Source organism: Lathamus discolor, chromosome 19, assembly GCF_037157495.1.
Source record: "Lathamus discolor isolate bLatDis1 chromosome 19, bLatDis1.hap1, whole genome shotgun sequence".
Taxonomy (NCBI): domain Eukaryota; kingdom Metazoa; phylum Chordata; class Aves; order Psittaciformes; family Psittacidae; genus Lathamus; species Lathamus discolor.
This window is the reverse complement of record NC_088902.1, coordinates 5580093-5607854: the sequence shown is the minus strand read 5'-3', so window position 1 is coordinate 5607854 and position 27762 is coordinate 5580093. Positions and strand designations below refer to the sequence as shown.

The 27762-nt window shown below is 50.6% G+C and overlaps 3 protein-coding genes across 3 annotated transcripts; 1 reads left to right on the top strand and 2 right to left on the bottom strand.

Annotated features, from left to right (window-relative positions):
• Window positions 1-395: 395 nt before the first annotated feature.
• LOC136023694 (tyrosine-protein phosphatase non-receptor type 22-like) lies at window positions 396-11345 on the bottom strand. Its single transcript, XM_065698419.1, is given in 13 exon segments — window positions 396-1146; window positions 1944-2020; window positions 3409-3501; window positions 4351-4428; window positions 5252-5318; window positions 5794-5936; window positions 6339-6398; window positions 6490-6561; window positions 6884-6922; window positions 7387-7482; window positions 8405-8481; window positions 8761-8869; window positions 11144-11345. Coding segments are annotated over 13 exon segments (1620 nt in total). The 5' UTR covers window positions 11231-11345; the 3' UTR covers window positions 396-524.
• A 1496-nt stretch (window positions 11346-12841) lies between these two features.
• On the bottom strand, window positions 12842-20884 carry AP4B1 (adaptor related protein complex 4 subunit beta 1). Its single transcript, XM_065698194.1, has 10 exons — window positions 20736-20884; window positions 20442-20666; window positions 20224-20354; window positions 19406-19553; window positions 18057-18553; window positions 17398-17481; window positions 15906-16009; window positions 15499-15706; window positions 14912-15196; window positions 12842-14636 (listed from the first exon to the last, which is right to left on the bottom strand). Exons 1-10 carry the CDS (start codon window positions 20846-20848, stop codon window positions 14209-14211), a joined length of 2223 nt encoding a protein of 740 aa, XP_065554266.1. The 5' UTR covers window positions 20849-20884; the 3' UTR covers window positions 12842-14208.
• Window positions 20885-20937: 53 nt separating this feature from the next.
• On the top strand, window positions 20938-26892 carry DCLRE1B (DNA cross-link repair 1B). Its single transcript, XM_065698195.1, has 4 exons — window positions 20938-21178; window positions 21248-21395; window positions 21463-21642; window positions 21718-26892. Exons 1-4 carry the CDS (start codon window positions 20990-20992, stop codon window positions 22575-22577), a joined length of 1377 nt encoding a protein of 458 aa, XP_065554267.1. The 5' UTR covers window positions 20938-20989; the 3' UTR covers window positions 22578-26892.
• The last annotated feature ends 870 nt before the right edge of the window (window positions 26893-27762 follow it).

Genomic DNA, 27762 nt, shown 5'->3' with positions numbered 1-27762 from the left:
CAACCCTATGCTACAGGCAAGGGACACCTTCCACTAGATCAAGTCACTCAAAGCTCTGCCTGTTCCTGAGAACAAGAGCACATGGTGGGACCGAGAAATGCCCTTTAGAGGGGATTTCTGCACAATAGGTTTCACTCTTCCCAACCAAGTCACTCCTTTCTCGAGCATAGCAGGATGTGCTGAACAGCCATGAGATACTGCACCAGGGGCCATAAGCTCGTCAGTCTCCTCTTACAGTGTGTTTCACATCTGTAAGTGCCAAGACCTTTTCATCTCATAATACCCTGGAAGCAGAGATAATAGTGTCTGCGTAAACACACCCTGCATCCCGATGCAGGGGTATCCTTTTATGTGTCACTGCACAGGTGGGTGAAAAGAAACAGAAAATCAGAAAGTACTTGTAACAGTGGAATCTACTGGAAGAGATCCCCTTGTCACATTCTACATGAAACACAATTTCATGTGCATGTTCCCTCACCTTAATTTTCAAACAAATATTTATAATATTTGTAAATCCTCAAGGATTATTTAGTTTTATAAAGCACTTCAACGCACTTAACCTGCTCTGGAAATATTCCTGATGCTGGGAAGACACAGAAGCAAGAGTGAGGACGTTGCCCACGGTCCCTGTGCTTTGGAAGGCCGTACGCTTCTTGTCTCAAGTGGTTCAGTTCAACAGGGGAAAATCCATCCTGCTTCTTCATCTGAAAGCTTGAGGAACAGGCATTTAGCAACTGTGAACTCAAACCAGGCTTTGCATCCCCTCTGTCCCGCTCCCAGCCTTCTCCCTGCTGTGCCAGCACAAAAGGGGTCGATGCAGCCCATGTCAGAGGTGCCCTGCCATGAGGTCCTCTCCTGCCTGCTCCCGTTGGCTCCAGGTTCAGAAGCAGCTGCTCAGGAGAGATGTGTTTGAAATCCAAACTGTGGTGTTTCTGAAAAGCATCCCCAGTGCCCCACTTCTCAGCGGTTGCTGCCTTCCTGCAGGTGATGCAGTTCAAAGTGCTGAAGGAGATGGCCTGTCTGATGGGAGGGACTCCACACGCAGAGCTCTTGTGTACTCCTGTGGCAGACAACGATGTCAGGGATGCTTTGTTTTGTATCACTGGAGGAAGACGTTGATGCACATCTTGCTTCTCTTGCTCTGAACTGCAACAAAGCACCGTGATGTGGAATCAAAGCCATCTAGTACTCAGAAACCTCTGTTAGCCGATTAACAAGGCCCCACAACATTGCTCCTAAGATCAGATACGTCTCCCAGGAACATAGAGCCCAGCTCAGCCTCAAGCAAGGAGTGCAAGGAAGGACCCTAGTGCCCTATTTGAACACCATTAAATGGTGAACAGAGAAGGCCCCTTTATGGAGATAAACTATACCAAAACCCAAAATTATTTATGGAAAGCAGACACTGCAAACCAAACCATGCCTGCAGGAAGATCCTGTCACCCTCTGAAGCTGCCCATGTTGGCAAATTGGACTTCTCAGGCTTCCTATTGCTACAGCAAGAGGCACTGGAGCAGCCTATGCAGATGAAAGATGGGACCAATCTAGGAGCACAGCTCCAGGCAGAGGGCTGAGATGAACCAGCACTGGGGTGTCTCCATGTTTGTGAGCCTTTTTATGCTGCTCTGCAAGGTGTTTTCAGTTCATATGTAGGAAAACCATGAAACACACCCAAGAGCAGAAGAGCGAGACACAGGATGGCATGCAGGGAAGAGACTGAGACTCAGTCTTGGAGACACATCAGTAACAAGAGCAGGAATTACGTTAGGAACAAACGTGAGAGTCAAAGTAGGACTCAAGGGAGGCTGCAGATCCTGCTGACAGCTGAAATGCAGCATTCAAAGAGAACTGTGTCACAAAACACACATTAAAAAATGCCCTTCCTGAAATCCTGTGGGTGACTGAAAACACTAACCCAGGGGGTACTTGTGCAATGGCCTTACCAGGTTAATAAACTCAGGGAATAAATATCTTCCACTGGACTCAGAAGTGGCTTGGCTGCAGGATGCTTTGCTTGGACCTAGTGAAAGAGAAGGTTAGAAAACAAGAGTGAGGAGGAAAAAAGCAAAAAACACAAACAGCCTATTTCAGGGCCTGGAATTTGGGCCAACTACTTTCAATTATTAATGCAGTTTGGAAATGACAAACACCAACTTGAAAGCACCAAGTTGGAGCTGAAAACTGGGTGCAGGACCTCCTGAACAGCAGTTCCTGTCAGCACCTTTTTGCAGGGAGAGCCCATCAAGCTGTCCAACCATCCAGCTGTTCCAGACACCTGCAAAACAGCCTGCACAGACCACTCTGCCTGCAGGACCCCCCCAGTCTGGCTAGTTGGGCACTGGCTTCATTTGTGACCCTTCACATTGTGCCCATCCCCTCTGCTCTGAAAAGTGCTTTCAGAGGGCCATGAGGTTTAGGCAGGGAAGAGGTTTGGCCAGGAGCTACAAAATCACATCTAGACTTGAGCCATCTCCTGCATTTTATGTCAACCTGGTCTTGCATCTCCTTTGCTTACAGACTGTTCACAACTCATAGAAAGAGGCTCTTCACAGCTCTTTCCTCATGCAGCTCTGGCTGGAACATCCTGCGGATCCTCTGGCAACACTGAGGCGCAAGTCCCACAGCAGGATCCTCTTCCCAATCCTTTAGACAAAAGCCTCTGACAAAACAAGCTAACTGTAATCTTTACCCTTTGCAATGTGTTTTCTTCAGCCAGCTTGCAAACAGCTACCCAGGAAAGGCAAGGTTTGTGCCAGCAGTCACAGGAGAACAACAAAAGCAAAGCAAAGCTTAACCGTGGATGTTTTGGATGTTCCTGTTCATACGCAACTTCATGCCAAGCCCCCGTTGTTTTTCCTTGGAGGTGTATCAGATGTGAAAGGCTTTGACATGGTTTCCACAAGACATTTTAGCCTTCTCTCTATCACAGACAGGCTGCAATGACAATTGCCTCACTCACGTACCCCAGTGCTGCAGGCTAACACTCCTAGCCATACCACCTTGTGCACCCAAGCTTCCCAACCTAGACTGAAAGTCATCCTGTCACTTGCAAGCACTCCATGAAAACAAGTCTCTCACTGGCACATCCGCACGGAAATCAGCTGCTGCTGTAGAAAGCTGGTGCTTTCTCTTCACTCCTTACATTAAACAATCATAAACATCTACAGAAAATGGGCTTGAGACCAAAGGAAATTTGGCTCTTGCTTGAGGCTAAATCCTGTGATAAGCATTGCACCTTCAGAGAAACAGCTGGATTCTCATGCGTTAACTTGAAAAGAGACTCAGTTTGGGCTTCAAGAATAGCAGAAAACATGGGGATTCATGCCAGCTCCGCAGAGGAGACCACTGCAGAAGGCATCAAGGTTAGAGCTGGTGTGCCCGAGGCGTGTTTATCCTGGGGACTTTTACCTGGGAAGCAGCAGAGTCTTCCTGGGCATCGAGTGCTTCAATCTGCCTTTTGAAGAGCTCAATCACCGCATCATAAACCAGCTCATACTGCTCCTGTGTTCCAGACAAATAAACCACACATGAGAGCCAGCATCTGCAGCACTCCAATGGTCACCCCTTACCCAAATCAAGCAGCAGCCCTGAGAGAAGCTGCCACTTCCCGGTCCATCAGCAGGGTGAATTCTCAGAAGATGTAGAAGCCACAACTTTCACAGGGTTCATACTGAAGCAGTTGGGGGTTTTTGGGTGCACAAGCAATGCTGGTCTGCATTGAGCTTCCTCTCAGCTTCTCAGCTGAGTTCCCACTCGATTTCCTGGCCAGTCCCTAGTTTCACAGCATTCACATTTGATAAATCAGACTGCAAGCCCTAAGCTCCAGCTGTGAACAGGGAAATGCTCAGCTACCAAATTAGTTTCTGCCAAATCAGTCTGCTGTTCAGAAAAAGGACCTCTCAGAACATCTGCCTCTCCGGCCCCAGCAGCACAACGACTCCGTGTTTCATAGAATCACATAGAATCATAGAATAGTTAGGGTTGGAAAGGACCTTAAGATCATCCAGTTCCAACCCCCATGCCATGGGCAGGGACACCTCACACTAAACCATGTCGCTCAAGACTGTGTCCAACCTTGAACCTGGCCAATTCTGGCCTTGAACCCTGCCACGGATGGAGCATTCACCACTTCTTTGGGCACCCTGGGCCAGCGCCTCAGCACCCTCACAGTAAAGAAGCCCCTCTCCAGCATCCTTGTAGCCCCCTTCAGACACTGGACGCTGCTCTGAGGTCTCTGTGCAGCTTCTCTTCTCCAGGCTGAGCAGTCCTTATTGCAGACCCTCCTGGGGAACAGCTGAGGTCCCAGTATGGACACCTGAGATCCCAGTAGGTGAAGTTTCCCAGGCATACCTTGGTCTGCACTATGGAAGGCCTCTGTGTGCGCATTTCCTGGATCAGACTGAAAACACTGAAGTTCACTGGAACGATCTTGCAAGAAAGAGAAAAGACACAAACGCACAGACAGGTCCAATTGCAAGCAGCTTCCACACCGTGATGCAGTTTAGAGAAGCGTCCAAAATTCAGGGCTGCCATTGCAGAAGGTTTTAACCAAAGACCTGCTTGAAGTGCTGTTTTTTCATTAGGAGCCAGCCTTCCTCCTCCCTCCTGCCTTGCACTGCACAGCAAATACACTTTTGATACCAGCATTGGTAACAGCTGTGAATAGCATGAAAGACAAGACACCGATTTCCCAGATCAGTGGGCTCAGGGTTGCCGTAGCACAGAGAGCAGCCTCTTCTCTGCATCCCAGCAGCCTGCTGCATGGACAGGGTTTACTTCACATACATTTTTACTGAACAGTCAGAGTAAAGCAAGGTTTTAGTTTGGAAATGCTGGATTTCTGATGCTTAAGTGCAGGGAGACAAATGCAGCCAGTATCTTGAAGACTGAAGGCCAGCACAGAGCCATACTCCAAGATCTAAAGGTCCTGCCAAAAGGCACAATGGGAATGCTGCCCCATCAGTACAAGCATCAGGGAACTACTCCCATTGGGATGTGGAAGAGAGCAATGGAAGTGGACTGATGCAGAGCCTAGAGAGAAGCAGCACAAACTGGGAATGGGATATCACTGGTTTGACCACTGCCATTCTCCAGTCAGGATGCAGGGAGTTTGCATTTGTGGCTGTTATCTGAAATACATCTGCATGCAGTCGGAGGGGGTAAAAGGGAGACTGAGGGGAGAGAGGAGGCAGAGATGGAGCGCTGCTGCAGGCGGATGCTGTAGGGAGGTACAGACCAGGCTGACACTCACCCTGTCCCTCAGCAGCTTCTGGGTGTAATCGATTGCACAGATGACTCCTGTTCTCCTGCAGCCTGCACTGCAATGACAGTGACGGCAGGGTTGCTGGCAGAGCTCAGAGGGTGGCATGCTGTGTTTGCTGACAAGATCCACAACCTCCTGTGACCCTCCCATCCCACACCGCAGTGGGTGCAGACCTTCACAACAGCCCTGTGCAGCTTCATCCACCCCATGTACGGCTCTGCTGCAGGTGGGAAGCCACATCTCATGCTCCTGCAAACAGGCTCGGTCCTCCTGTGGTAGGGCATGGACATGCCCAGTGTTGATGGTCTCTTAACTACACATGCTATTGCTGGCCTGCTGCTACCCGTCTCCTTTCCTGCCACTCAGCTGTGTTAGCTGTCCTCAGAGGACACCTTTGCCCTAGGACTCCCTACAAGAGGAGCTTGGTGCAGGCTTGCACCCACTTCCACCCTCCCTGTGGCCAATGAAGAAGCAAGAGCATGAAGGACTGAGGTCTTGCAGTGCTTCCCTACCAGTGACCACTCACCCACCTGCAGTGGATGCAGATGGGGACACTGTCACCTGGCTGGTAGCAGCGAATCTCGCCAATGAGCTCCAGGATGGGGTCGATGGATGAGGGAACATTGTGGTCAGGCCAGTTTTTATAGTGGAACTGGTGGATGGTGCGGATTTCCTGCAAGAGAAGAGTAACAAGGGATGGGACAAGAGGAACCGGCCTCAAGCTGCACCAGGGCAGGTTTAGATGGAGCTGAGGAACAATTCCTGCCCCAGAGGGTGCTCAGGCATTGGAACAGGCTGCCCAGGGCAGGGCTGCAGGCACCAGCCCTGCAAGTGTTCACACAGCGGGGAGACGAGGCCTCAGTGCCATGGGTTAGGGGTGGCCTTGGCACTGCTGGGGAGCTGTTGGATTGGATGACCTGAAAGGGCTTTTCCAGCCTGTCCATTCTATGACTCTAGGAGCACTGGTAGGGTCTGGGGCCACCCTGTGCCACCAAGGGGATGCTGCCGTGGATCCGCTGGGCTCAGACCAGGATGTCAGCACAGGCAGGGGAAGCTGGTGTCCTCTCCTCCTTACCTCATTCAGGGTCACCTTTAACCTCCTAATCACATACTCATTTTTCTTCTCTTCAGCTTCCTGCAGAACAAGTTGGAGTCACATTTTCTGCAGATGACACGAGTTTCCAGCACATGTGCTATGACATGGTGCTGGTGGCAGCGGTACTCACACAGGCAATGGAGAAAGGACCGCACTGCAAGGGAGAGCCGTCCACCTCTGCCCAGTACCGCTCGCATTTCTTCTGCGGTGAGAAGCGGGATGTATTTGGTTATTCAGCACCAGCCCACCCACACCTTCCCCTGTCACACTTTGCAGGACAAAAGTTGTGCTGGGAGGAGGCCTGGCTCTTGCTGCAGCCTCCCCTTCCCTGGAGCCATCACTGCTGCTTTTTCCCTTCCAAAGAGGCCAGCTGCTCTACTGGGAATGGTTTAAGAATCTGCAGCTGGACACGCAGGAAACATCTTGAATCAAGCAGAAACTTGCTAATAAGGCTTATTACAAATTGCATCTCCCCACCCTGCCCTGGCACTGTCACGGAAGGCCATCTCTGACATGTTACTCACCTTTCCCATTTCAAACTCCATACAAGCCATGACCACAATCTGCAGAAAGAAGATTCATTAGAAAAGCCTGAACCCAAGTTTCTTATCCAGGCAGCAAAATCCAACTGATCACTTGTGGGTACTTAGCAGCAGTGAGGAAGTTCTGGGGGCTGCCCTTTGCAGAGACCTGGGAAATCAAACTTGGGACATCATCCACAGCCTGGGTGCAAGGACCTTTCCCACTTGGAGCCCAAGTGCAGACAGCCACGAGCAGACTCCTGCCTCAGCATGTGTGAAGGGGACTCACAGGAAGGACACAACATCTGGAGTAAAACCCTGACACTCCCACTGTCTGCTTAGTCAAAAAGGCCTTCAGGATGGACAACTTTTCACAAAATATACCAAGAAACATACCAAAAAACCCCCCCAAAAAACAAAAACCAAAACCCCCCAAAACCAACAAAAAAACCTCCAAAACAACAAAACCACACACACAAAAAAAGGCATCTAAATCTGCACCTTACCAGGACTTCATACTCCCAGATCATCCTCCAAAAGTCAATGACAGTAGTGGGGAGGGGACCCTGCGTTGCAATGTAAGCTCTTGGCCCATAGACGCCCTAAAACAGCATTAAATTGAGACATGGAGACATCTTTCTACAGTCCAATAGCAGAAATAAAGTCATTCTTCTTTCTGAATCTTACTTCTACTCAAGGAGCCCATTCATCATTTAGAAGGGCTTTTATATTGTTAAATTTTAGGCATGTACATTAAATTAAGCAACCAGAAACCAATGGTGTGCGAACCTCCCAAAGGCAGACCCAAGCCAGGAAACTGGCTTGAGGTGGGATCTGCTCCCAGAGCCACCAGTTCTTGCAGTGTATTTGGGAGCTTGATGGTGATGTTACCACATCTGCTCCAGCTCTGCAGTGTGCAGCCTGGCATACCTGTGGCTGTTGGCCACAGAACAAACCATGATCCCCATGTGAAGATCTGTTCTTCTGCAGACAGGTTACACAGAGCCCTTTGTCAGAAGGGTGGAGAATGAAGGAAACCTCCTGTCTATCAGAGAGGGATCATGAGTGCAGGAAGAGTCCCAAAACACATGGAGCTGATGGAGAACCAGCCTGCATTGACCTATGCTGTTGCTTGCTGCTGAAGTGGGTCTCAGCTGTGCTGCAGTGCAAGACTTCCTGCCTGTGCACTGGTTTTGCACCATTGTCACCCACCAAAGGCAGTAACAGCGGCAAGGAAGCCAGGGCTGTGAACCACAAACTGTTCCACCACCTGCCCTGTGGTCCCTTGCCTGCCCTCCCCACGCATCCCTTGCTCTGTAGCCTAGGGCCTGTATGCTGCAAGGGGTGTCTTTGAAGGGCTCACTGATTGTCCACGTCTTTACATCAGTTATCCCTCAGCACAGCCCAGACACTGCTGCATGGTCCTTTCCGTCTCCACGCAGGACCTGGCGCAGCTCAGCCAGGCAGCACCAACAGCTGCTATTAACACCTCTGCACAGCAAAGCACCATGAAAGTAGCAATACCTTGATGAAGTTGGCATTGATGTAATGAGAATCTGTATCGGATGTAATCAGCGACAGCTCCACTCTGCTGTGGTCAACTGCAAGGCACAAAAGCAGAAGAAGCAGCAATTACTGTTCATCTCTCAGGGCAGCTGAGCTCCTCAGACTGCAGCAAAAGGTGCTTTGGAGGAGCACGTACATCAGAGAGCTCATCCCAGAGCAGCTGATGCCTCCTCCTGTGTGGAATTGCCACTAATTTAAGGCCAACTGACAGCCAGATACATGCTCCCATATGAGCAACTGTGCAGGCAGCTGGAGGATGAGAAGTGTTGAGCTAGGAATAAAAAAAGGCTGAATAAGAACATACTCCAACCTACAGGGTAAGATATCCTTGTATCTGTTCTTCTTGATGTTCTCTGGTTGCTCAGATGCTGCTGTAGGGTAGATTTTATCTGATCTGTACTTTGTTGACTGCCTTTTCTGCTTCTGTGATGAAAGAAGGGAACAAATTACAGCAGATGTGCTTCATACAACACACTACTTGAGCGTACGGGGGTCAGGTTCAGTGACACAAAGCAAGTGTGCACCATTCTTTCCTAAGTGGCTTTTCACAAGGTACTCAGAGCAAAAATAGAGACAGAAGCCACCAGGGAGTCCCAGCACAGGCTTCTGAGCAATGGAAATTGTGTGCTGAGGCAGTGCCTACACGAGGCTCAGGCACGTAGGCTTCCGAAGTGAAATAATGATGCATTTATCCAGCACATAAAGCATCGCCCTCACAAATAAGTGAGACACGGGGGAATCATTCTCAGTATAAATGGCACCCAGGTAAGAGGAGCAGCAATGTTGAACCACCTTTAACAAATGGTATCAGAAAAGACAGATAAATCAAATGATTTTTCTCGCTTTGGTGAAGATGCTCCCATCTGTAGCTGCAAGCAGCAATGCTCAAGCTACTAAAGAGCACAAGCAGAGCAAAGCAGCTACGGGCACTGATGAAAAAGAAACAAGGAGTCCTAGGATAGACCTTTAGGGGTACGAATCCCTCATCTCTTTCATTTCCAAGATACTGCTGCAGTACTTTTGAGAGTTCAAGCATCTTTTTTCCTGCCAAGGCACAGACTTTTATTTCACTGGCATCAGCTTCTAAATAAGGCACTGTTTGTTAGCAGCAACTTCAAAAGCACCATCCTTGCTGTGTTTTTTCTTTCATAATATTCTGTCTACCTCACCACTTTTCTTGTCACCCAGGGGTGCTTTTGATTTACAACCAAAGGATGTTTCTCTAATTGGCGTCTCTGCAACTATAGGGCAAATCTCCCTTTCCCACCACCCAGCTGGGAAAAGCATGTCATTGCCGCTGCCTGTTAAGGCTTCTGTGCTCGCAAAAGTGGTAGCAGCTCAGGTCACCCTGGAGAGATCTCTTCCCAGTACAAGGGGAAATGCAGCCTTGACTATTTCCACCTTCCTTTTTGGTCAGGAAATTAGCTGTACATATGGCTGCTAGAACTAGCCCATGCCTGAGGGCCCGGCAGTCTGCACAGCCCAGCCCAGCCCTAAACACAGCAGCAAGAGGGGGAAATTCAGCAGCCTGTGACAGCACTTTGCTCCATGGAACAACAGACTGGCGTTGCAAGCTCAGATGAACCACTTCCCTCCAACCCAGACACCTGGAAACCAAGCACTAAGCTTTTCCCAAGTATTTGAAGTGCCAGCCTTCGCTGCTGTGACAAAGCAGGGCTGGATCTTCTGAGATCTGAGTAATCCCTGCACCTTCCCCAGGGACCACTGCCTAATGCAGCCCTTGTCAGGGAGGCAGCTCAGAGCTACTGGTTATTCTGGTGTTTGAGACAGCTCAGATCTTACAAATGGACCAGTTTTACCCTTCCCTATGTCTGCTAAAGATGGGCAATGCCTTTGCTTGTCAGAGCAGCTCAGCCAGCCTACCAGAACAATATTCCTCCAACAGCCAGCACCAGTCACCAGCTTTAGCTGGGAGACAGTGGTTTGCCACCCAAAGATGTCAGAGAGCTCACAAACCAGTGCACTGCATCGATCTCAGCCAGCTGGACACTGCAGAATGCAGGGGAGGGTGAGAACCATCAGCATTTTGTGCTAGTTTGGCACTGAGGGAACAAGAAATCAGTTTCTGAGAGGGGCACTGGTGGATGTCAAGCACATGCACCCATTGAGGATGCATGCATGAGCCCTGCCACACAGCCAGCGCGGCGCTGGGGAAACAGCCCATCCAGGGGCACAGGCGGCTGCCTACTCACGCCTTAGCCAAGGCACCCAGTACCAGTGAGAGGTGGAACAACCTCAGGTCCACAGGGTGTTCCTCTGGACACCTGCTGCACTCTGCAGGTGGCACAGATGAAAAAGGGAAAAGCTGTGACAGTGCGAGCTGGAGATCCCTGACAGGAACACGGGTACCACAGATTGCAGTGGGGAGAAGGTGCAGTACCTCCATATTCCTCACTATATCCCCAGTTCCACTACCAGGCAAAGTGAAACTGTCCTGAGAAGCACATTCACAAGGTAGAAAACAGGAAGCACTCAGGTAATCATGTAAAAAGCAAACTATTCAGTTACTCACATGTCTTTACATTCCTTTCACCCCAGTTACCTCCCGTGTCTCTTTGTGCTGTGAAATTCATAGAAATCTTATTGTCACATGCAAATCACATCCCCGCTTGAGTAGTGACTGAGCAGTTCCCTTTAAAACCAACTGAAATAAACCTGCGCCTTAGGCGAACTCACCAAAAACTCCTCGGCAAACTTCTCTCGGTTGAGCTTCTTGCTTTGTGCCCTTTCCAGGTTTTACAGCAGAATCTCCCTTTGGTCCATGTTGCCGGAGACTGAACACGACCGGGCTGCCCCAGCTGGGAACAGACATGTCAAGAGTGCACGGCAGCGGAAAGCACCAGCCCAGAGAGCCCTGGCGGCAGGCTGTGGTTTACCAACTTCATCACAAGGCTGAAGGGAAATTAGTACGTAACAGATACCGTGGTCAAATAGCAAAGAGCAATACACAACCTGGGGCCCTCCTTTTAAAAGCAGACACGCTTCATGTGAGCATCACAGCAAGGGGAGGCAGCCTGGAGCTGTGCCACCAAGGTGGTCAGATGGTGGAGGCCAGAGCCAAGCACCCCAGTATCCGAGTTCTCTAAGGACCATGTCCAGCCATCACCAGCAGCATCCATGCCCTGGGGTCTGCGCTTCACTGCCAGGCAGCTGGGGAAAAAGGCTTCACACTTAGGATGTGCTGCAGCAAGAAGAGTCCCCAAACCAGCATGCAAAATCCACAGCTCCCCTTTGCACTTATAAATTACCCTGCTTTCCACATTAACTGCAGAATAGTGGAAGAATACATCAGGGAGATGCTGAGCACCTGAACCTGGCTTGCACGTTACTCCCTTGAGCTGCACAACTGCTATACAAAAAAGATGTGGACAGATTCGAGAGGGTCCAGAGAAGGGCCACAAAGATGAGCCAAGGTCTGGGAAGCTGTGGGAGGAAAGGCTGAGAGCTGGATCTTTTCAGCCTGGAGAAGAGCAGGCTCAGGGGAGACCTTGTCACCATGTGCCAGTATTTAAAGGGTGGCTACAAAGGCAACAGAGACTCCCTTTTGACAAGGAGTCCCATGGAAAAGACAAGGGGTGATGGGCACGAGTTACTCCTGGGGAGATTCGGACTGGACTCAAGAGGAAAATTTTCCCCAATGAGAACACCCAGCCATTGGAATAATCTCCCCAGGGAAGCGGTGGATTCCCCAACACCAGACACTGTTAAGCTTTGGCTGGACAGGGTGCTGGGACATCAAGTCTAGGTCATGCTTTGCCTGGAAGGGTTGGATCAGATGAGCCTGAGTTCATCCAGGTCTCTTTCCTCTCACCTCACTGGCTTCATGCTCAAATCTCAGCTCATCTCCACTCCTGTTTCTCCAAAGCACCCCTTTTTTTTACCCCTCTGGGTTCCCACAGGTCCTTCCTCCCAGGCTGCTGGAAGCAAGGAAGGAAGGTGAGAGGAGGGGGAAAACACCTCACCTCTTTCCTGACTCAGTGACAGCAGCATCAATCGGATGGCAACATTACACCTGCATTCCCTCAGCTAAACTACTTAAGAAGGGGGGAGCACCTCAATTAGAGCATGTTCCCCTCAGAGCATCCTGAGTTGAAACAAGAGTATCATTTGTGTTTGCTGAGTATTACCAAAACCAGGTTGAACCAAAAGGAGCTACCCAACACTGGAAGTTTCATCAAAACCATTTCCACCTTTGACAAATTCATAAGGAACCGAAAGCAGGATCTTTCAGCATGAAGTGGTTGGTAACTTGATCTGGAAGCATCACTTCCTGATCCAACCCCCATCCCTCAGCCAGTTCCTCTCCTTCAGGCGCCTGCAGCCCTGGGCTCTGGGGCAGTCATCATGCTCAGGACAGCAGCAGCACAAGCCAGGAATGAGTCACGTTTTTATTAGGACAATGAGAAATTAAATCTAAAGCCTGTTGTTTAACAGTGACAGCAGCATTTCAGTGCAAGGGAATGCAAATTGCAGTTTAAAGGTACAACAGTCACAAAATGGGTTTTGGTTCAAGGGGTCCTTAAAGATCATCTTGTTCCACCCTCCCCTGCCATGGGCAGTCCTTAAAAGAAATTAAAAGTGACAAGAAATCATCTTACAGAATAGAGTTAAAAAAGCCACTCCTTACAGAGTACCATAAAGCCCTGTTATAGCAACTGATGTACCTCAGCCTTAAGCCTTCTTCAGGGTTTTGCCACTGTGTCAAAAACGTGGCTGGGACACAGACACTCTTCATGACACTGTGCAAAGTCCAGCTCTCAGCAGAGCAGATGGAGTGATGCTCTTCAAAACAAAGTCAGACTGTGACTTTAAAAACTGACAGAATTCAGTCATGTAGCACTGCAATGTCTCATGCACACCATTGTGGGGACAGGATGACACTACTGGACAGAAGTACATCCAACCAAAATGTAATATTCCATAGTTAATTCTCTAAAGAGCAATTCTTCCATGATTTGTGTCAGTGTGAGGACCAACAGCTCAGTAATGTGGCCAAAGGGATGTAGGCTGCAGCACTCATGCTGTATTAACTCACATGAACACATCATGCAAGACCTGCACGCTTTGTGTTTTCCCAGTCACCCTGGCCACAGGGAGCTGAGGGGGGAACTTCAGATAGGGCGATTCATGACTCCAGCAACACATTTCAATGAGAAAATACACTTCTTTCTCTTGAAAAAGAAATAGGTGCATTTCTTGAGGCCAATGTACCATCTCTGACACAGCAGAACAAGAGTCACTGGTAGGGAAGCTACTATTGAAATCCCATGGAAAGGGAGCCAAGAACTAAATACTTCTTTCTTCACTGCACTGTTCCTCTTAACATGAGATAAGCAGCCACATCCTGGAGTCTCAGAACTCTTTTCTTGAATCATTTAGGATTCTCAAGAAAAAACCTCTCCAAAACACATCCCTGAATTTTGCTCATCTCTGGCTCCATCAGCCACATCAGTGCCTTGTGACAAGCACCGCAGACACCACTTCTGTGACTCAGACCAGAAGCAGCAGGCTCACGAATGCATCACCTTGTCCCTTCCCGACCCCAGAGGGAGGACAGACCCTTCCCCCTGCTCCACTGCAGTGACCCCCTCACCACATGTGCTGTCCAAGCCCAGAAAAGGGCAGTGAACACCCTCACAGCTTTAAAGTGCAAAACCAGCATCAAGTAAATGGCAAATAAAGCCAGAGAAACAAACTTCTCCCATGCCCTGAGCAAGCACCCTACTAGGAGCAGGGACCAGTCAGGACTCCAGCCCAGCAACTGTCCCCATGACTGTCTTTAGTGCTGAAATAAAGGCCTGCATTGCCTCTGGCTTTGCCTCACTCTGCTTCACTGAAACCCGCATCTCCGAATCTGCTGCCTCGAGCAAGAGCTCTGTTAGGAAGAGGCAACCTGCGTCATCCTGAGCACTGAGATAAGCTTTCCATGGCTGGACACCAGCTTTGCTCATAGCAATAGTCTGGATGTGGACAACGTGAAGAGCTGTCTGTATGGTATCGGGATGAACTGCCCCACACCAGGGCAGAGAAAGGTGCCAGTCTGTATCCAAGCTCAGCCAGGTCTTCTCAAACTGTTCTGCAGTCAGGTAAACATCAGGAACTAAGGTCAGGCTGCCTGTATCGGGATGGACCTTGAGGACTTCTTTATTCTCTTCAGAAATCAGTGACTCTGAAATGAAACCATAAATATGTGAGGTGCAGCATCTAAGGTGCAGCTCCCAATTTAACAAAGAACATCTTATGGAGCAACCAAGGTGGCTGGGATCACAGCAACTGCCTCCAGCAGCATCCCCTGGCCCAGTGAGGTGGTGATCAGCCACACATTGCACAGGATAGTCAGAACACTAAGTCAGCATTCTCAAAGCACTGTGATCTTCTTCCAAATATTAAACCCACATGAGACCATCTACAAGTGGAAGCCAGATCCCAGATGGAGTGAGTTACCTGTGTCTCTGTTGCTGGAGTCAATAGGAGGAGAACAAGTGTAAGAGGGTTCTGCTGGCTGGTGAGCAGTGACAAGTGCCCAGCGTTCTCTGCCATAAACTGGTGCAAGAGTATTAAACTCTGAAGCCCATGCATTCACAGGTTGTTCAGTTTTATCTTCCAGAAGCCCCAGAGAGGGATCAGACTTGGGGCTGCACAGGACCCGTTTCACTTGTTCCACACCAGACTGCAAAAGGCGATAGTAGAACAATCCACGGTCTCGTACGGCCATATCCGTCTCCTCCTCTGGGAATCAGAAAGACATAATTTATGGAGTATTCTATCATCCAGATTTTCCTGAAGTATTAACCTTTAATCATTAAAAATGGACTCTTAGGGATACAGCGTAAGCCTGCTGCACTCATCAACCAGGCACCTAGGGGCCAAGTAGAAGCCTAAGGCATAAAGCCACTTCCCCTTGACATCCAGGACAGTGTCCTCACAACTAGGACACTGACACACGGCATCCATGCACTGGGAACACAGCCAAACCAGGTCCCAAAAAGCTTGTACTACAGCTTCAGGGAAAGAGAATGAAGGGAACCCACCTATGCAGAAGTAGAGCAGTCTCCCTAGTGTGTCCTGACACTCGGCAGGACGGGACAGGAAGAGGCGCACCAGCGCTGTCAGAAGCTCCATCTTCACCGCTGGAAACATCTCTGATTTCACATTCTCCACAAAGTCCTCTAAAACATAGGGGGCATTTGGTACTTTCTCACCATGGGTGCCCAGGAGCCAGATCAACGCTTGCTTGCCCTGAAGGAACCACAAAGAAAAACCCCAGCAAATAGGTGCTGTTCACTAGAAAGACGGAGTTGACCTGAAATAAACAGACTTGAGAATGCATCTTCTGAAGATTTCTGATCTTTGACCACCAATCTCAAGCCCAAAGGACGAAGAGTCATTGTCCACCCATCCTCAAGAGCTACCGGCCCAGGGCACAAAGCCACCTTACCTCACTGTCCTGAATGGTGTCCTCACAGCCAGGCAGTGCCTGACACACTGCATCCGTGCACTGGGGACACAGCCAAACCAGGTCCCGAAAAGCCTGTATGACTGCTGCAATGAGACAAAACGCACAGCATTCCCCAGGAGTTACAGAACCACTAGGAAAATAGAGTCCACAAACACCCATTCGAGAGACTTTGCAAATCTCAGTTAGGGAGGTCAGTGCCTTGCTTGTGACTATGATTTGAGACACCCTTCAAAGCCCCACAGCACTGTGTCAGAGCAAAGGTGCACCAAAGTCTAAAACAAAGCCCTGAAACTTCAGGTTGTGACTCTGGCTGCTGGAAATAACCTCTTTTCTGGACATTCCCAGCCTTTCAAAAGACACTGACTCACGATGATTCAGACAAACAAGGTCAGAATAACAAATTAAAACTAACACCAATTCAAAACAAGTCTTTTGATGAGCTTTAGGTTAAAATTGTAAAGGCTCTGGTGCCCAGTTACAGAAGCAGCAGCAGCTTCTGAGACCTAATTCAAGAGCTGAGTGAAAGCATGTGATTTTTCAAAACTGAAGGCAGGACCATTTAAAAGAGAGGGCTGAAGCAGCAATGATAAAGTTAGATTTGAGGGCTGCAGAAGAAGAAGAGAAGCCTTGGTACAAATGAATCAGACTATGGAGCATTGTGTGCAGTTCTGCTGTCCTCAACATAAAAAGGACATGGAACTGTTGGAACAAGTCCACAGGAGGCCACGAGGATGATCAGGGGCTGGAGCACCTCCCGTATAGGGTGAGAAAGTTGGGGCTGTTCAGCCTGGAGAAGAGAAGGCTGCGTGGAGACCTCAGAGCAGCTTCCAGTGTCTTAAGGGGGCTACAAGGATTCTAGAGAGGGACTCTTCATTAGGGACTGTAGTGACAGGACAAGGGGTAATGGGTTAAAACTTAAACAGGGGAAGTTTAGACTGGATCTAAGGAAGAAGTTCTTTACTGTGAGGGTGGTGAGGCACTGGAATGGGTTGCCCAGGGAAGCTGTGAATGCTCCATCCCTGGCAGTGTTCAAGGCCAGGTTGGACAGAGAATTGGGTGACATGGTTTAGTGTGAGGCATGGCAGGGGGTTGGAACTGGATGATCTTAAGGTCCTTTCCAACCCTAACTATTCTATGACTCTATGAGGGACAGAAGTCACAAGGAGTTAAAATATCTATTCATCTTGGCCCTCAAGCAGTCACTAAAATGCCTCTGCTGAGTGAGTCCCTCACTCCCCATGTCAGCAAGTGGCAGCCAGAAAGGATCCTCCCCATCAGCCCATGAACACAGCTATGACCCCCACAAAGGAAGGAAAAACTACAGTGTCCGGTCACACCAGACATCCTCAGCTCCACCAGGAAGATGCCAATTAAAAGCCAAATGCCTTTGAAAGCCTCGAGTTTGTGATCACAAGCCCCAGCAACACCGTTCCTGGAAACATCAGCCAGGCAAACAACATGCAGATGTTACCTGAAGTGATATGTTCCTGCTGAAGCCTCAGGAGCTCTGTCAGAATCCCCACACACTGTTCCGTGTATGTCCTAGCAATATTGCCTGCACAGACACCAAATTCCACCTTTCAGAGTGAAATAGGAACCATGAGCCCAACTCTCCGTCACAAACTCACTTTAAAGCAACAGGCTTTCTCTTTTTGACTACAGATTCTGAAAGTGAAGTCAATCAAGCTTGTTTTCCACACAAGGGATACGTTCCTTTTTCTGAAGCCATGCCCCAGAACTCTGAAGTTTTCTTAAATGTAACGTAAGAAAGGATTTTAGCATCCCTGGCTTTCTCCCTATGACTACTACAGAAACTCCCCAGTTTTAAAGCTTACACAACCAAAACTAAAGTGCCCCAAATCATCTTACCTCTGCCTCCATCATAACCTAAAGAACAAGCAGTTATTAGAGCAGCTCCTCTACTCACTACAGTTTCATTCAACACCATAGGACTGATTAATAAGATGAAATGCACCATTTCTTTAGAGTACCTTAAATATCAGAGCACAGATATCTGAACAAGGTTCAAAGACACTATGAAACAATTCAATGCTAGGACACTCAGCAGAGACCAGCCCACCTTAAAGTTCTAGGGCTGCAGCTGCTCCCAAGGCAGGACACAGCACTCACCTATGGCAAAGACTGCCCCTTGGGCAAGCTCTATCGATACATCAGTGCAGTAGCTCTTCAGCTCCTCCAGCACTTGCTGTACATTTTCATCATTCACCAGCTCACACAACACATCCATCTTCTGGCATTTGATGTAGTGGGGCTCTGAATACGAACAGAAGAACTTTTTGTAGTGGCTGCTGAAATGGCCAGGAAGGCTACGAAGGATCTGACGCACGTGGCACAGCGCAGTGAAGCAGAGCTCTCTGCTTTCAGAGGTGCAGGCAGACAGCAGCGGGCCCTTCACCCTCACCAGAACATCTGCCTGCACGTGTGGGTAATCCCTGGCCAGCACTAGGAAAAGCTTGGTGGCTGCCATCACAACGCTGGGGCTGCTGCTTTTGAGACAGCCATCCAGTAAATTGAGTATGTCAAAGAGCTCCTCCTCAGTGCGGGGTCTGTAGCGCAGCAGGAAGGTGAGCACCTCGCTCTGCCCCCACTGATCCAGATCTGCCATCCTGCCAAGAGAACAAACACAGTTTGCAGGAGGCAAGAAGCACAGAGATCTGCACTGTGCAGAGCAGAGGCCTGAGATCCTTACAGTGTCTGTTCCAAGCCAAATGCTGTGCTTCAGAAGCAGGTATCACATTTTTTTCTCAAGAGAACCAGTTTATGCACACAGGCATAATTAGGATCACTCATGTACACTTTTTCTGGTACTCTAAGCTAGACAGCAACACTGACAAGAACCCTGGGCAGAGCAATACTGCTCTTCTGCCAGATCATGCAGAATTCCCATGGCAGGGGGGTTGGAACTGGATGATCTTAAGGTCCTTTCCAACCCTAACTATTTTGTAATTCCATAATTACCTGCAAAAAAGTTAATCTCTCCAGCAATGGATAAGTTATGTATCTTTCAAAGGATTGGGAGAGACACAGCAGAACATACCTGTGTACTGTTACCAAAAAACTGAACCAGATTAAGTTGCCCAAAGAAGTGGTAAGTGCTCCATCCCTAGCAGTGTTCAAGGCCAGGCTGGACAGAGCCTGGGGCATCCCTGCCTATGGCAGGGGGTTGGAACTAGATGATCTTAATGTCCTTTCCAATGCTAACCATTCTATGACTCTATTAACCTACAGATCAAAACTAAACCAGCAAACCTGAAGCACAGACTCCCTGGAAAAGCAAGGCAGCTCAGATTTCTCTTCAAACCTTAGCAAAAACCTATTTAGTGTCTCTTAGGATGGGCACTTCCCTCTTTGGGTGCCTGACTCTGCCCTTCAAGTTCTGACAGGAGCTCTGCTAGCATACAAAAAGCAAGAATAAGAATGAAGCTTCCAGCACCATCTTAAGAGCAAAGAAAACCAACCTGTTGAGGAGATGATGGGCGATGGGTTTGTTGATGACAACTCCTCCCTCCTTCTTCAAGATCTCTTCTAATGCCCTCAGACAATTCACGACTACAATAGGATCCGGGTCACGAAGCAAACTGTACAGCTCATTCACCAAAGCACCATCTGCAAGGCAGCAGAGGTCCTTCCATCAGATTCTGTTGTCATGCTGCAATTCAATCACTATTTATAGGCACTTAGCAACAACAAACGATACAGCTTGAACTGCGAGAAGCAGCCAACAAAACTTCCAGCTCTGCAGTAACGCCTGCAACAGCTTCTCCCTGAAGGGCTGTGGATGTGGGAATGGTGCCCAGCCCATCAGAGACTCTGGGAATGGCCACGGAATCATGGAACCATAAAATCAAACAGGTTGGAAATGACCTTTAAGATCAAGTCCAACCATTACCCCAGGACTGCCAAGTCCACTGCTAAAGCATATGTCTGAGGGCCTCATCTACACGTTTTGTGAACAGTTCCAGGGATGATGATTCCACCAGTTTCCTGGAATGGAAAGCATGACGGACAGCACCCGTGCATGGCAGGAGGCCCTACAAAAGCAGGTATGAAACAGGCACTCCAACAAAGAGCCTCACAGTGCTTGGTGTTCCATTACCAGTCCGATCTGCACTGACAGCCTGCTTATCGTCCTTCTTTCCCCGGTCCCTCTATTGTACCACTACCACAACCCAGCGACAGCAAGCCCAGCACAGGCCTGCACAACCCCCAGGTCCCGCAGGTCACCCCCTCCTCCTGCTGAGCTCCCTCCCCACTGCAGAGCCCTGACCCCACTCACCCACTTCGCAGTCCCCCTGCAGCTTCAGCATCTTGGCGCAGCCCAGCACCGCCACTCTCCGCACGTAGGAGGCTTTATCCCGCAGGCCGCTCAGGAGCGGCTGCTGCAGGTACTCCTGGATGCCGGGCATCCTGCGGGAGGGAGGAAGGGAGGGCATCACAGCGGGACACGGTCCCCCTCCGCATCGCGGCCAACCCCCCTGCTCCCTCCCACCCTACCTGAGGCCGCACATGCTGCGGAGGGCGAGCCCCCTGACAGCGGGGCTGGGGTGGGCGCAGTCCTTGCGCAGGGTGTTGATCGCCAGCAGCGCCAGCTGCGGCTGCCGCGGGGCCTGCGCCCGCACGTACAGCGACACCAGCTTCTTCTGCACCACGTCCGGCACCGCGCTGGCCTTCACCATCTCCGGGAACAGCCCCGACACGTCCACGCCCTGCGCCATGTGCCTGCGGCGGAGACACGGCTCAGCGCGGCCCGCCCCAGCCCCGCACCCTCCCTGCCGCCGCCCGCCTTACCGGATAACCCGCAGGACGGCGTTGCGGTACCGCACCCGGTCCGCCTGCACGTGCGGATTGGACAGCGCCCGCCGCAGCTCCCGCACCACCTCCTCGCCGCCCAGGTACGGCATGGCCCGGCCGCGGGCCCCGCTCCGTCCCCGCGCTGCCCCTCGCTGCGCACGCACCCCTCGCCCCGCCTCTTCGCCCTCCTCTGCGCCTGCGCGGCTCCGCCCAGCCGGATTCGGCGGGAAGCGGGGGGCCGCGGCCCGGCCATGAGCGGGATGGTGATCCCCGGGACGCCCCTCGCCGTGGACTTCTGGAGCGTGCGCAGGGCCGGCGCCGCCCGCCTCTTCTTCCTCTCGCACCTGCACTCGGACCACACCGTGGGGCTCTCCAGCACCTGGAACCGGCCCCTGTACTGCTCGCCGCTCACCGCCCGCCTCCTGCACCGCCGCCTGCAGGTACGTGGGCCCCGGCCCTGCCCTCGCCGCCCGGCCCGGGCCCTTCCCCTCATCGCCCGGTCCCCGCAGGTGCCGGCGTGCTGGATCCGGCCCCTGGAGGTGGGTCAGAGCCATATCCTGGGCGAGGAGGTGACGGTGACCCTGCTCGACTCCAATCACTGCCCCGGCTCCGTCATGTTCCTCTTCGAGGGCGCCTTCGGCACCATCCTCTACACAGGTACGGGGCGGCCTCCCGCGGCCCTCGCCGCGGCCCCCGGCCCGCCCTGACAGCCCTGTCCCTGCAGGGGACTTCCGCTACAGCAGTACCATGCAGGGCGAGCCGGTGCTGAGGGGCCGCCACATTGACCGCCTGTACCTGGACAACACCCACTGCAACCCGCAGCGGTCCCTGCCCTCGCGGCAGCACGCCACGCACCAGGCTGCGCGCATCATCCGCAAGCACCCCCGGCACCAAGTCGTTATCGGTGAGTGCTGCCTCCCGCTGCGGTGCGCTCACCTCCCTCCATCCTTGGTGTGCTGCTCATGGCTTTCCTTTGCAGGTGTGTACAGCCTGGGCAAGGAGATGCTGCTGGTGGACCTGGCAGTGGAGTTCAGCACCTGGGTGGTGGTGAGCCCCTGGCGCCTGGAGCAGATGCGGCTGCTGGAGCTGCCCGATGTGTTCACCACTGAGGAGGGCGCTGGCTGGATTCGTGCTGTGGATGTCGCTGAGATCCGCTGGGATACCCTCGTCAGCTGGAACACGCTGCACCCTACCATTGCCATCCTCCCCACCGGCAGGCCCGTGAAGGTCACGCATCCCAACATCCACCCCATTCCGTACTCGGATCACTCGTCCTTTTCGGAGCTGTGTGAGTTTGTGAAGTGGCTGAAACCTTGCTCAGTCATCCCAATTGTGAAGGGCGGCATGTGCCAGGCTTACTTTCAAGAATACCTAAGTTCTGCTCCCCAGGCACTTCCTGACTTCAGAGTCCTAAAACCTGTGCAGGAATCTGTACAGCAGCAAAGCAAAAGGAATGGGCAGGAACCCAAGTGTCTCTTGAAGAGAGCTGTATGTCATTCTGTGCCCAGAGGAGTTGTTTATGAGTCCCTAGAGAAATACCCTGAGAAATCTGAAGAGTTCAGAGGTTTCGAGGTTCCTCAGCAGAACTGCTGTGAGTCCGCTTGCTGCTTGACAGAAGGTTGCGCTTGTCACATGGACAAGGAGAAAGGGAAGGAAGAGCAGAGTGGAGAACAGCCAGGAGTACCCAGGGCACCTAGCGCTGTCAGCCAGGCGCCTGTTTCCGATGAGCACTTTCCAACTGGACTTGCAGAGCAGTATTTACTCACTCCCCTGAATGTCCTAAAGCAGAATTCCTCGCAGAAATTTGACAAGCTGGTGGAAGACTTCTTTAGGAGGTGAGAAGCACTTTGAAAAACTGTGACACTTTTCAGTGCCAATGCGTTCTATGCATTCGAGGGCACAAGCTCAGGTTTCCCATCAAGAGAGAGGAGCTGCGCTCTTGGGGCTCTTTACGTCTTGTTAGATGACAAGGAGGAAACTAGGATGGGTTTGTGGGCGTTCGTGTTTTAAAGTGATTTCTTTTTCTATCTGTTGTGTCTCCATAGTACACCTGGGCAGTGCAGTCCTGGTGTGGGTGTGCCTTGTCTCCACTTTTTGCAGTGGACTGTTTCTTGTGACAAAAGATGCTGCCAGGTGGAGTCAAGCTGAGCTGCAGAGGGTAGGAGCTGCCTGCAGCTGAAATAGTGGGGTTGGAATGTGTGAAAGAAGTGAGTAGAGCGAATCTGAGAGCCCCACAGATTTTATATTGATAGTGGTTCATTTCAAGATGAATTACAAATATTAAGGTATTACAAATATGGTATGTTATTATAAGGTACTATTAAGGTATTACAGATACTAACATTAAGGTATATTTTAAAAATGGTTCTTCAAAAAAAATCTAGAAAATGAAGTGCCTCTAAGTATATTGATCTACTTCCTATTTATTAATCTACTCATACCTCCAGACAGCACTGGTTTTGCATCCGGGCAGCTGCAGCTGGGCACAGTTCTGCTTTCCTGAGAGCACCAGCTTAATGGTAACTGTCAGGTCAATGGTTGGGAAAAACAGAAATTGTCTGGGTTCTTGAGTTCTGGACTTTCTGGAATGGGTCGCTGTATCCCCTGCAGCCTGAAGTCTGAGTTCTGCTTGACTGCAAAGAGCTTCCGGTAACTCCTAGAGTTCCGTTAGGGCCACTGCCTTCCCATCCGCTGCCTCCTCTTACACGCAGTGGCAAACGGGAAGGAAGATAATAGAACATCTGCTTAGAGGTGTAAAGTGCTCAGCCTTAGCAGCACTGTTTGGAAATAGTACTGTGGCTGAACAGCACAACCGGCTCTGTTGTTAGAGGTCAAGCACTTTCCTGCTCCAGATCAGCTGCAGAGACCCACAGCCCAACACAGCAGAAGTGTCAGTAGTGGGACCAGCCAGCCGGTACCGCTATGAAGCCTGGAACACTGCAGTTGCCTGTGCCAAACTGCTCCAGCAATATTACAAATTGGCTCCCTGTGTGGTCAAGGCAGCAATGCTGGAGCACAAATGGTCACTAAGCACTTTCCTGGAGCACCAAAGCAGCTTGTGATTCAGGTTCTGGTCTCCATTTTGTTACTTTAAACACAAAACGTTTCATGTGATCCTGCCTAGGATCAGTCTGTTCTGAATGTAGTGTCCTGTGAAGTCTCTGTAAAAGCAGTCAGTTCAGGTGGATTGAATTCCCTGAATCAAAACAGAAAAGCAAGTGTTTGCTCTTTGAGTAAAGCTGCAGCTTGTGAAAAGCAAAGATGCTTCAGATGCAGCAGTCACATGTGTTAAAAACAAGGCTGTCCTGAACAGTAATCATGCGGACAGCCAGTATGGATATGTTTGGAAAGCTGTTTGGCAAACATGCTTCCTACCTCCCAGCCCTGTGCCTTCCCAAGCACTGCAACTTGCATCACTGTATGAGCAGCAGTGCCTCTGCTGGGGCTGCCTGTTGGTGTTGGTGGGGACATCAGAGGTGACTGAGCAGTGTTCTGTGAAACACACTTCCAAAGGGGTAGTAAGGGCAGCTCCAGCCTCTTGCTGTGCTCTGTAAGGTCCTGTTCCTCAGAGGTTTCTGTATGGATTATTAATCAAAACTCAACTGCAGCACTCCATCACGTCAGTATGAGTGGAGACACAAGCATCTTTTGTAACATCTGAGAGTGGCAGGGAAATAGTTGTGCTGTGCTGGTAGTGTTTTGTCTGCTGCTGGCTGCCTTGGAGATGCAGGCTGGTATTTAAATGTTGTCCAAAATTAAGTGACTCAGTTGACAGGCAGGTGAGGGAAGCAGTGCCTGAACTCCCAGATTCCATGTCCTGCTGTCTGGTGCAGCCTCTGCACTGCTTAGAAGGAATGCTTGCCTTCTGAGTCACTGCTCCATTTAGGTATGTTGCAAATGACCTCTGAGAACTGATGCATTTTACTGCTGATGTTTGGTGGCATTCAGTCATTCCTCTTTTATTCTTATCAACTGTTCTTATCAAATGTTTATTCAAGGAAATGAAGTAGAGCATCTCCTGGTGAACCTCTGGGCAAATGGAGTTGTAAGTGGTGATTCTTTGCAGAGTTAACTGATCTTTAGATCACACAAAAGGAAAATTGCAGACTTCAGAAGCAGGGGATGTGCACCCTGTTTCTGAACACTCAGTTCAAACTGTAGAAGAAATGCTGGCTTCTGTTACTGGAGCTTAAAAGGTAATTCCTGCCCCTTCAGAAAGAAGTTATTCAAATCACATAGCACGAAGGAAACCTAAATGGTTTTAAACCTTCATGGTTTTAAAAGGCAATAGAAGCAGGAGACACTTCACCAACAGCATATTGGAGATCTTTGCCTTAACAGAGCAGGTGCATGGGGCATTTTAAGTGTGTCACACATTTCCTCCTTCTTTTGTGTGTTATCCTAAAATCCTAGGGAATATCCCTTGTGGGGATAAGTGGCATTGCTGAGCTGAGAATCCTTCGACTTCCCCAAAGTTCCCTGGCAGTAAATAGGTGGCCTTTTAGAGGCCTTGTTCTGCTCATGCTTGCCTCCAGTTTCCCTCTGTTCCTATCACCAGCCTAGCCCACAGGGGAGTGTTAGTGCAGCTGGGAACTGGAGAATCATGTACACCAAGGTCTGAACATGCTGTTTCTGGGTGCACAGGGCTCTGTCAACGCCGCTGCCACAGGTGTGTTTTGCTCACAACACTGACAATGAGAAGCTGTAGCCAAATATTAGCTTGGCTGTGGGGTATCAAAGGGCCACATGCTTGGAAACTTACAGTTATCCTAGCAGGAGAAAGAAAAACACGGTGCTCAGACCAAAGCCTTCCCAAATCTATACACGCAGAGCATGCTGGAGTGGCTTATCTCTGTTCCACAGTTGAGAACCAAGCCCCAGTGGGATGAAACAACCCACCCAGGGCCTCCAGAGCCTCCAGAAGAGCTAGGAATGAGCCGAGTTCCTTTTGGCAAGTTCTCAGCACTGTTTTAACAAGCTGTGATCAACTGCTGGAGTGTCATGAAGGCAGGGCAGGCTCGTGGCTCTGGGAGCAGGGCTGCCTGCTGAGCTCCTGCCACACAGCTGCCTATGAAAGTTCAGTTTGGAACAGTTCAGTTCAGCTCAGTTTGCTCTAGCTTCTCTAAAATAGAGTAGAAAACCATGAAGGGTGTCCCATCCTTCTTCAGCCTTAGAGTTCACTCTAAGCCTGAAGAAAACGCAGCCAGAGAAACACATTCCCCATGTGGGACTAAAATCTTCCTTTAGCAGATAGTAAGAGGGGTGAGCAGACAGTAAGAATGGTGCTTTACTGAAGGAAGAAAGTGGATTATGTTATTTCTTGAATCTTAAATGCACACACACACGCATTCCTTTATGTAGGATTTTACACAGAAGAGCAATACTGGCCTGCTCACACTTTGCTGCTGGCAGCTTGTTGTCTCACTGTCCATTGCAGCGTTGTCTGGCACCCCGAGTCCTGGCTGCAGTTATTGCTGCTCAGCATTCTCTCACAGAGAAAAGTTGCACTGGAGTTTCTGCAAAGCAGAAAATCTTAACCCTTCCTCCCTAAACTTTTTCCCTCTCTAGGGGATCTGATATTGTAGAGGGGCCCCAGGACCATGGGTGCTTTCATGGGGCTCATGCTGGTTTCAGGAGTTTTGGGGGACCAATTTCCTTCTGTGTTTTGGAAGGCTCAGTAAAACAGTCAGTATTTCTGTTCTTAGGGTTTTATGTGTAGCAGGTGTTACTTGGTAGTTGTAAAGATGAATGTGGGACCATCTCTGATCAATGTGCGCTCTGCTTGGTGCCAAAACACGGCACTTCTTGTCCAAGGACTGAGATCCATCACATCCTCAGGGAAGTCATGCTATTAAATGCCTCGGGACACATCTTTCACCTGTGCCTCTTCATTCCCACCTCTGTCTACAATCTAACCATAGCAGACAGTGGACTGTGAGATCAGAGTATTAGATTTTTATTGTTCTGACTGCATGTGCTTTTTGTGTGTTCTGCTGATCATCTGGAGACTGACAACTGCCCTCGACTCTGTATGTTCATACAAGGTGTGAGTTCATGCTTGTGCTGCTGCTGTTCATGTAACAGTGAATACGAGGCTGTGAAAGCTGCTGAGATTTTAGTGTATTTATAATAAACATGATTTTAAAATATGAAAGTGTTTGCAAGAAAACTGAGGAATGTCTCTGTAATGTTGACCATGGGAGAGGCCAAATTAAGCCCCCAAGAGCAGGAGGTCCTGAGCGGGTGACTGATGTAACTTGCTGGAGAAGTGCGTAACCACCAGGATCATAGAATCAGCTGGGTTGGAAAAGCCCTTTAAGATGATCAAGTCCAACCCTTACCCCAGCACTGCCAAGGCCACCCCTAACCCATGGCACTGAGGCCTCGTCTCCACGCTGTGTGAACACTTGCAGGGCCGGTGCCTGCAGCCCTGCCCTGGGCAGCCTGTTCCAATGCCTGAGCACCCTCTGGGGCAGGAATTGTTCCTCAGCTCCATCTAAACCTGCCCTGGGGCAGCTTGAGGCCGGTTCCTCTTGTCCCATCCCTGGTTCCTTGGGAGCAGAGCCCAGCCCCTCCTGGCTCCATCCTCCTGTCAGGCACCTGTAGGGAGCCATCAGGTCCCCCCTGAGCCTTCTCCATCTGAGCCCCCAGGTCCCTCAGCCCAGCCAGGGCTCTCCCGCTCGCTTTCCCCCTCCGCTCCGGGCCGCACGCTGCCTCTTCCGTGCTCGCTTAACGCACGCCGGGGGGGGCTCGCCGGCCGCTCCAGCGGGGCACGGGTCCCCGGGGAGGATCCTGGGCTCCGGGTACCGAGCCGTGAAGCGACCCCGGAGCCGCCAGCGCCGAGAGGGCAAAGACAAACCCGTGCCCGCGGGGCCCCGGCCTTAGCCCCGCCGCTTCCGCCTCGGCGGCGCCGGCGCGGCCCCCCCCTTCCGCCGCGCTAGGCGACGCAGGGGAGGAGCGGGGTCACGTGGTGGGGCTTGGGCCGCCTGGCCGGCTCGGGGCTCGGCTGGCTCAGTCTGGCGCG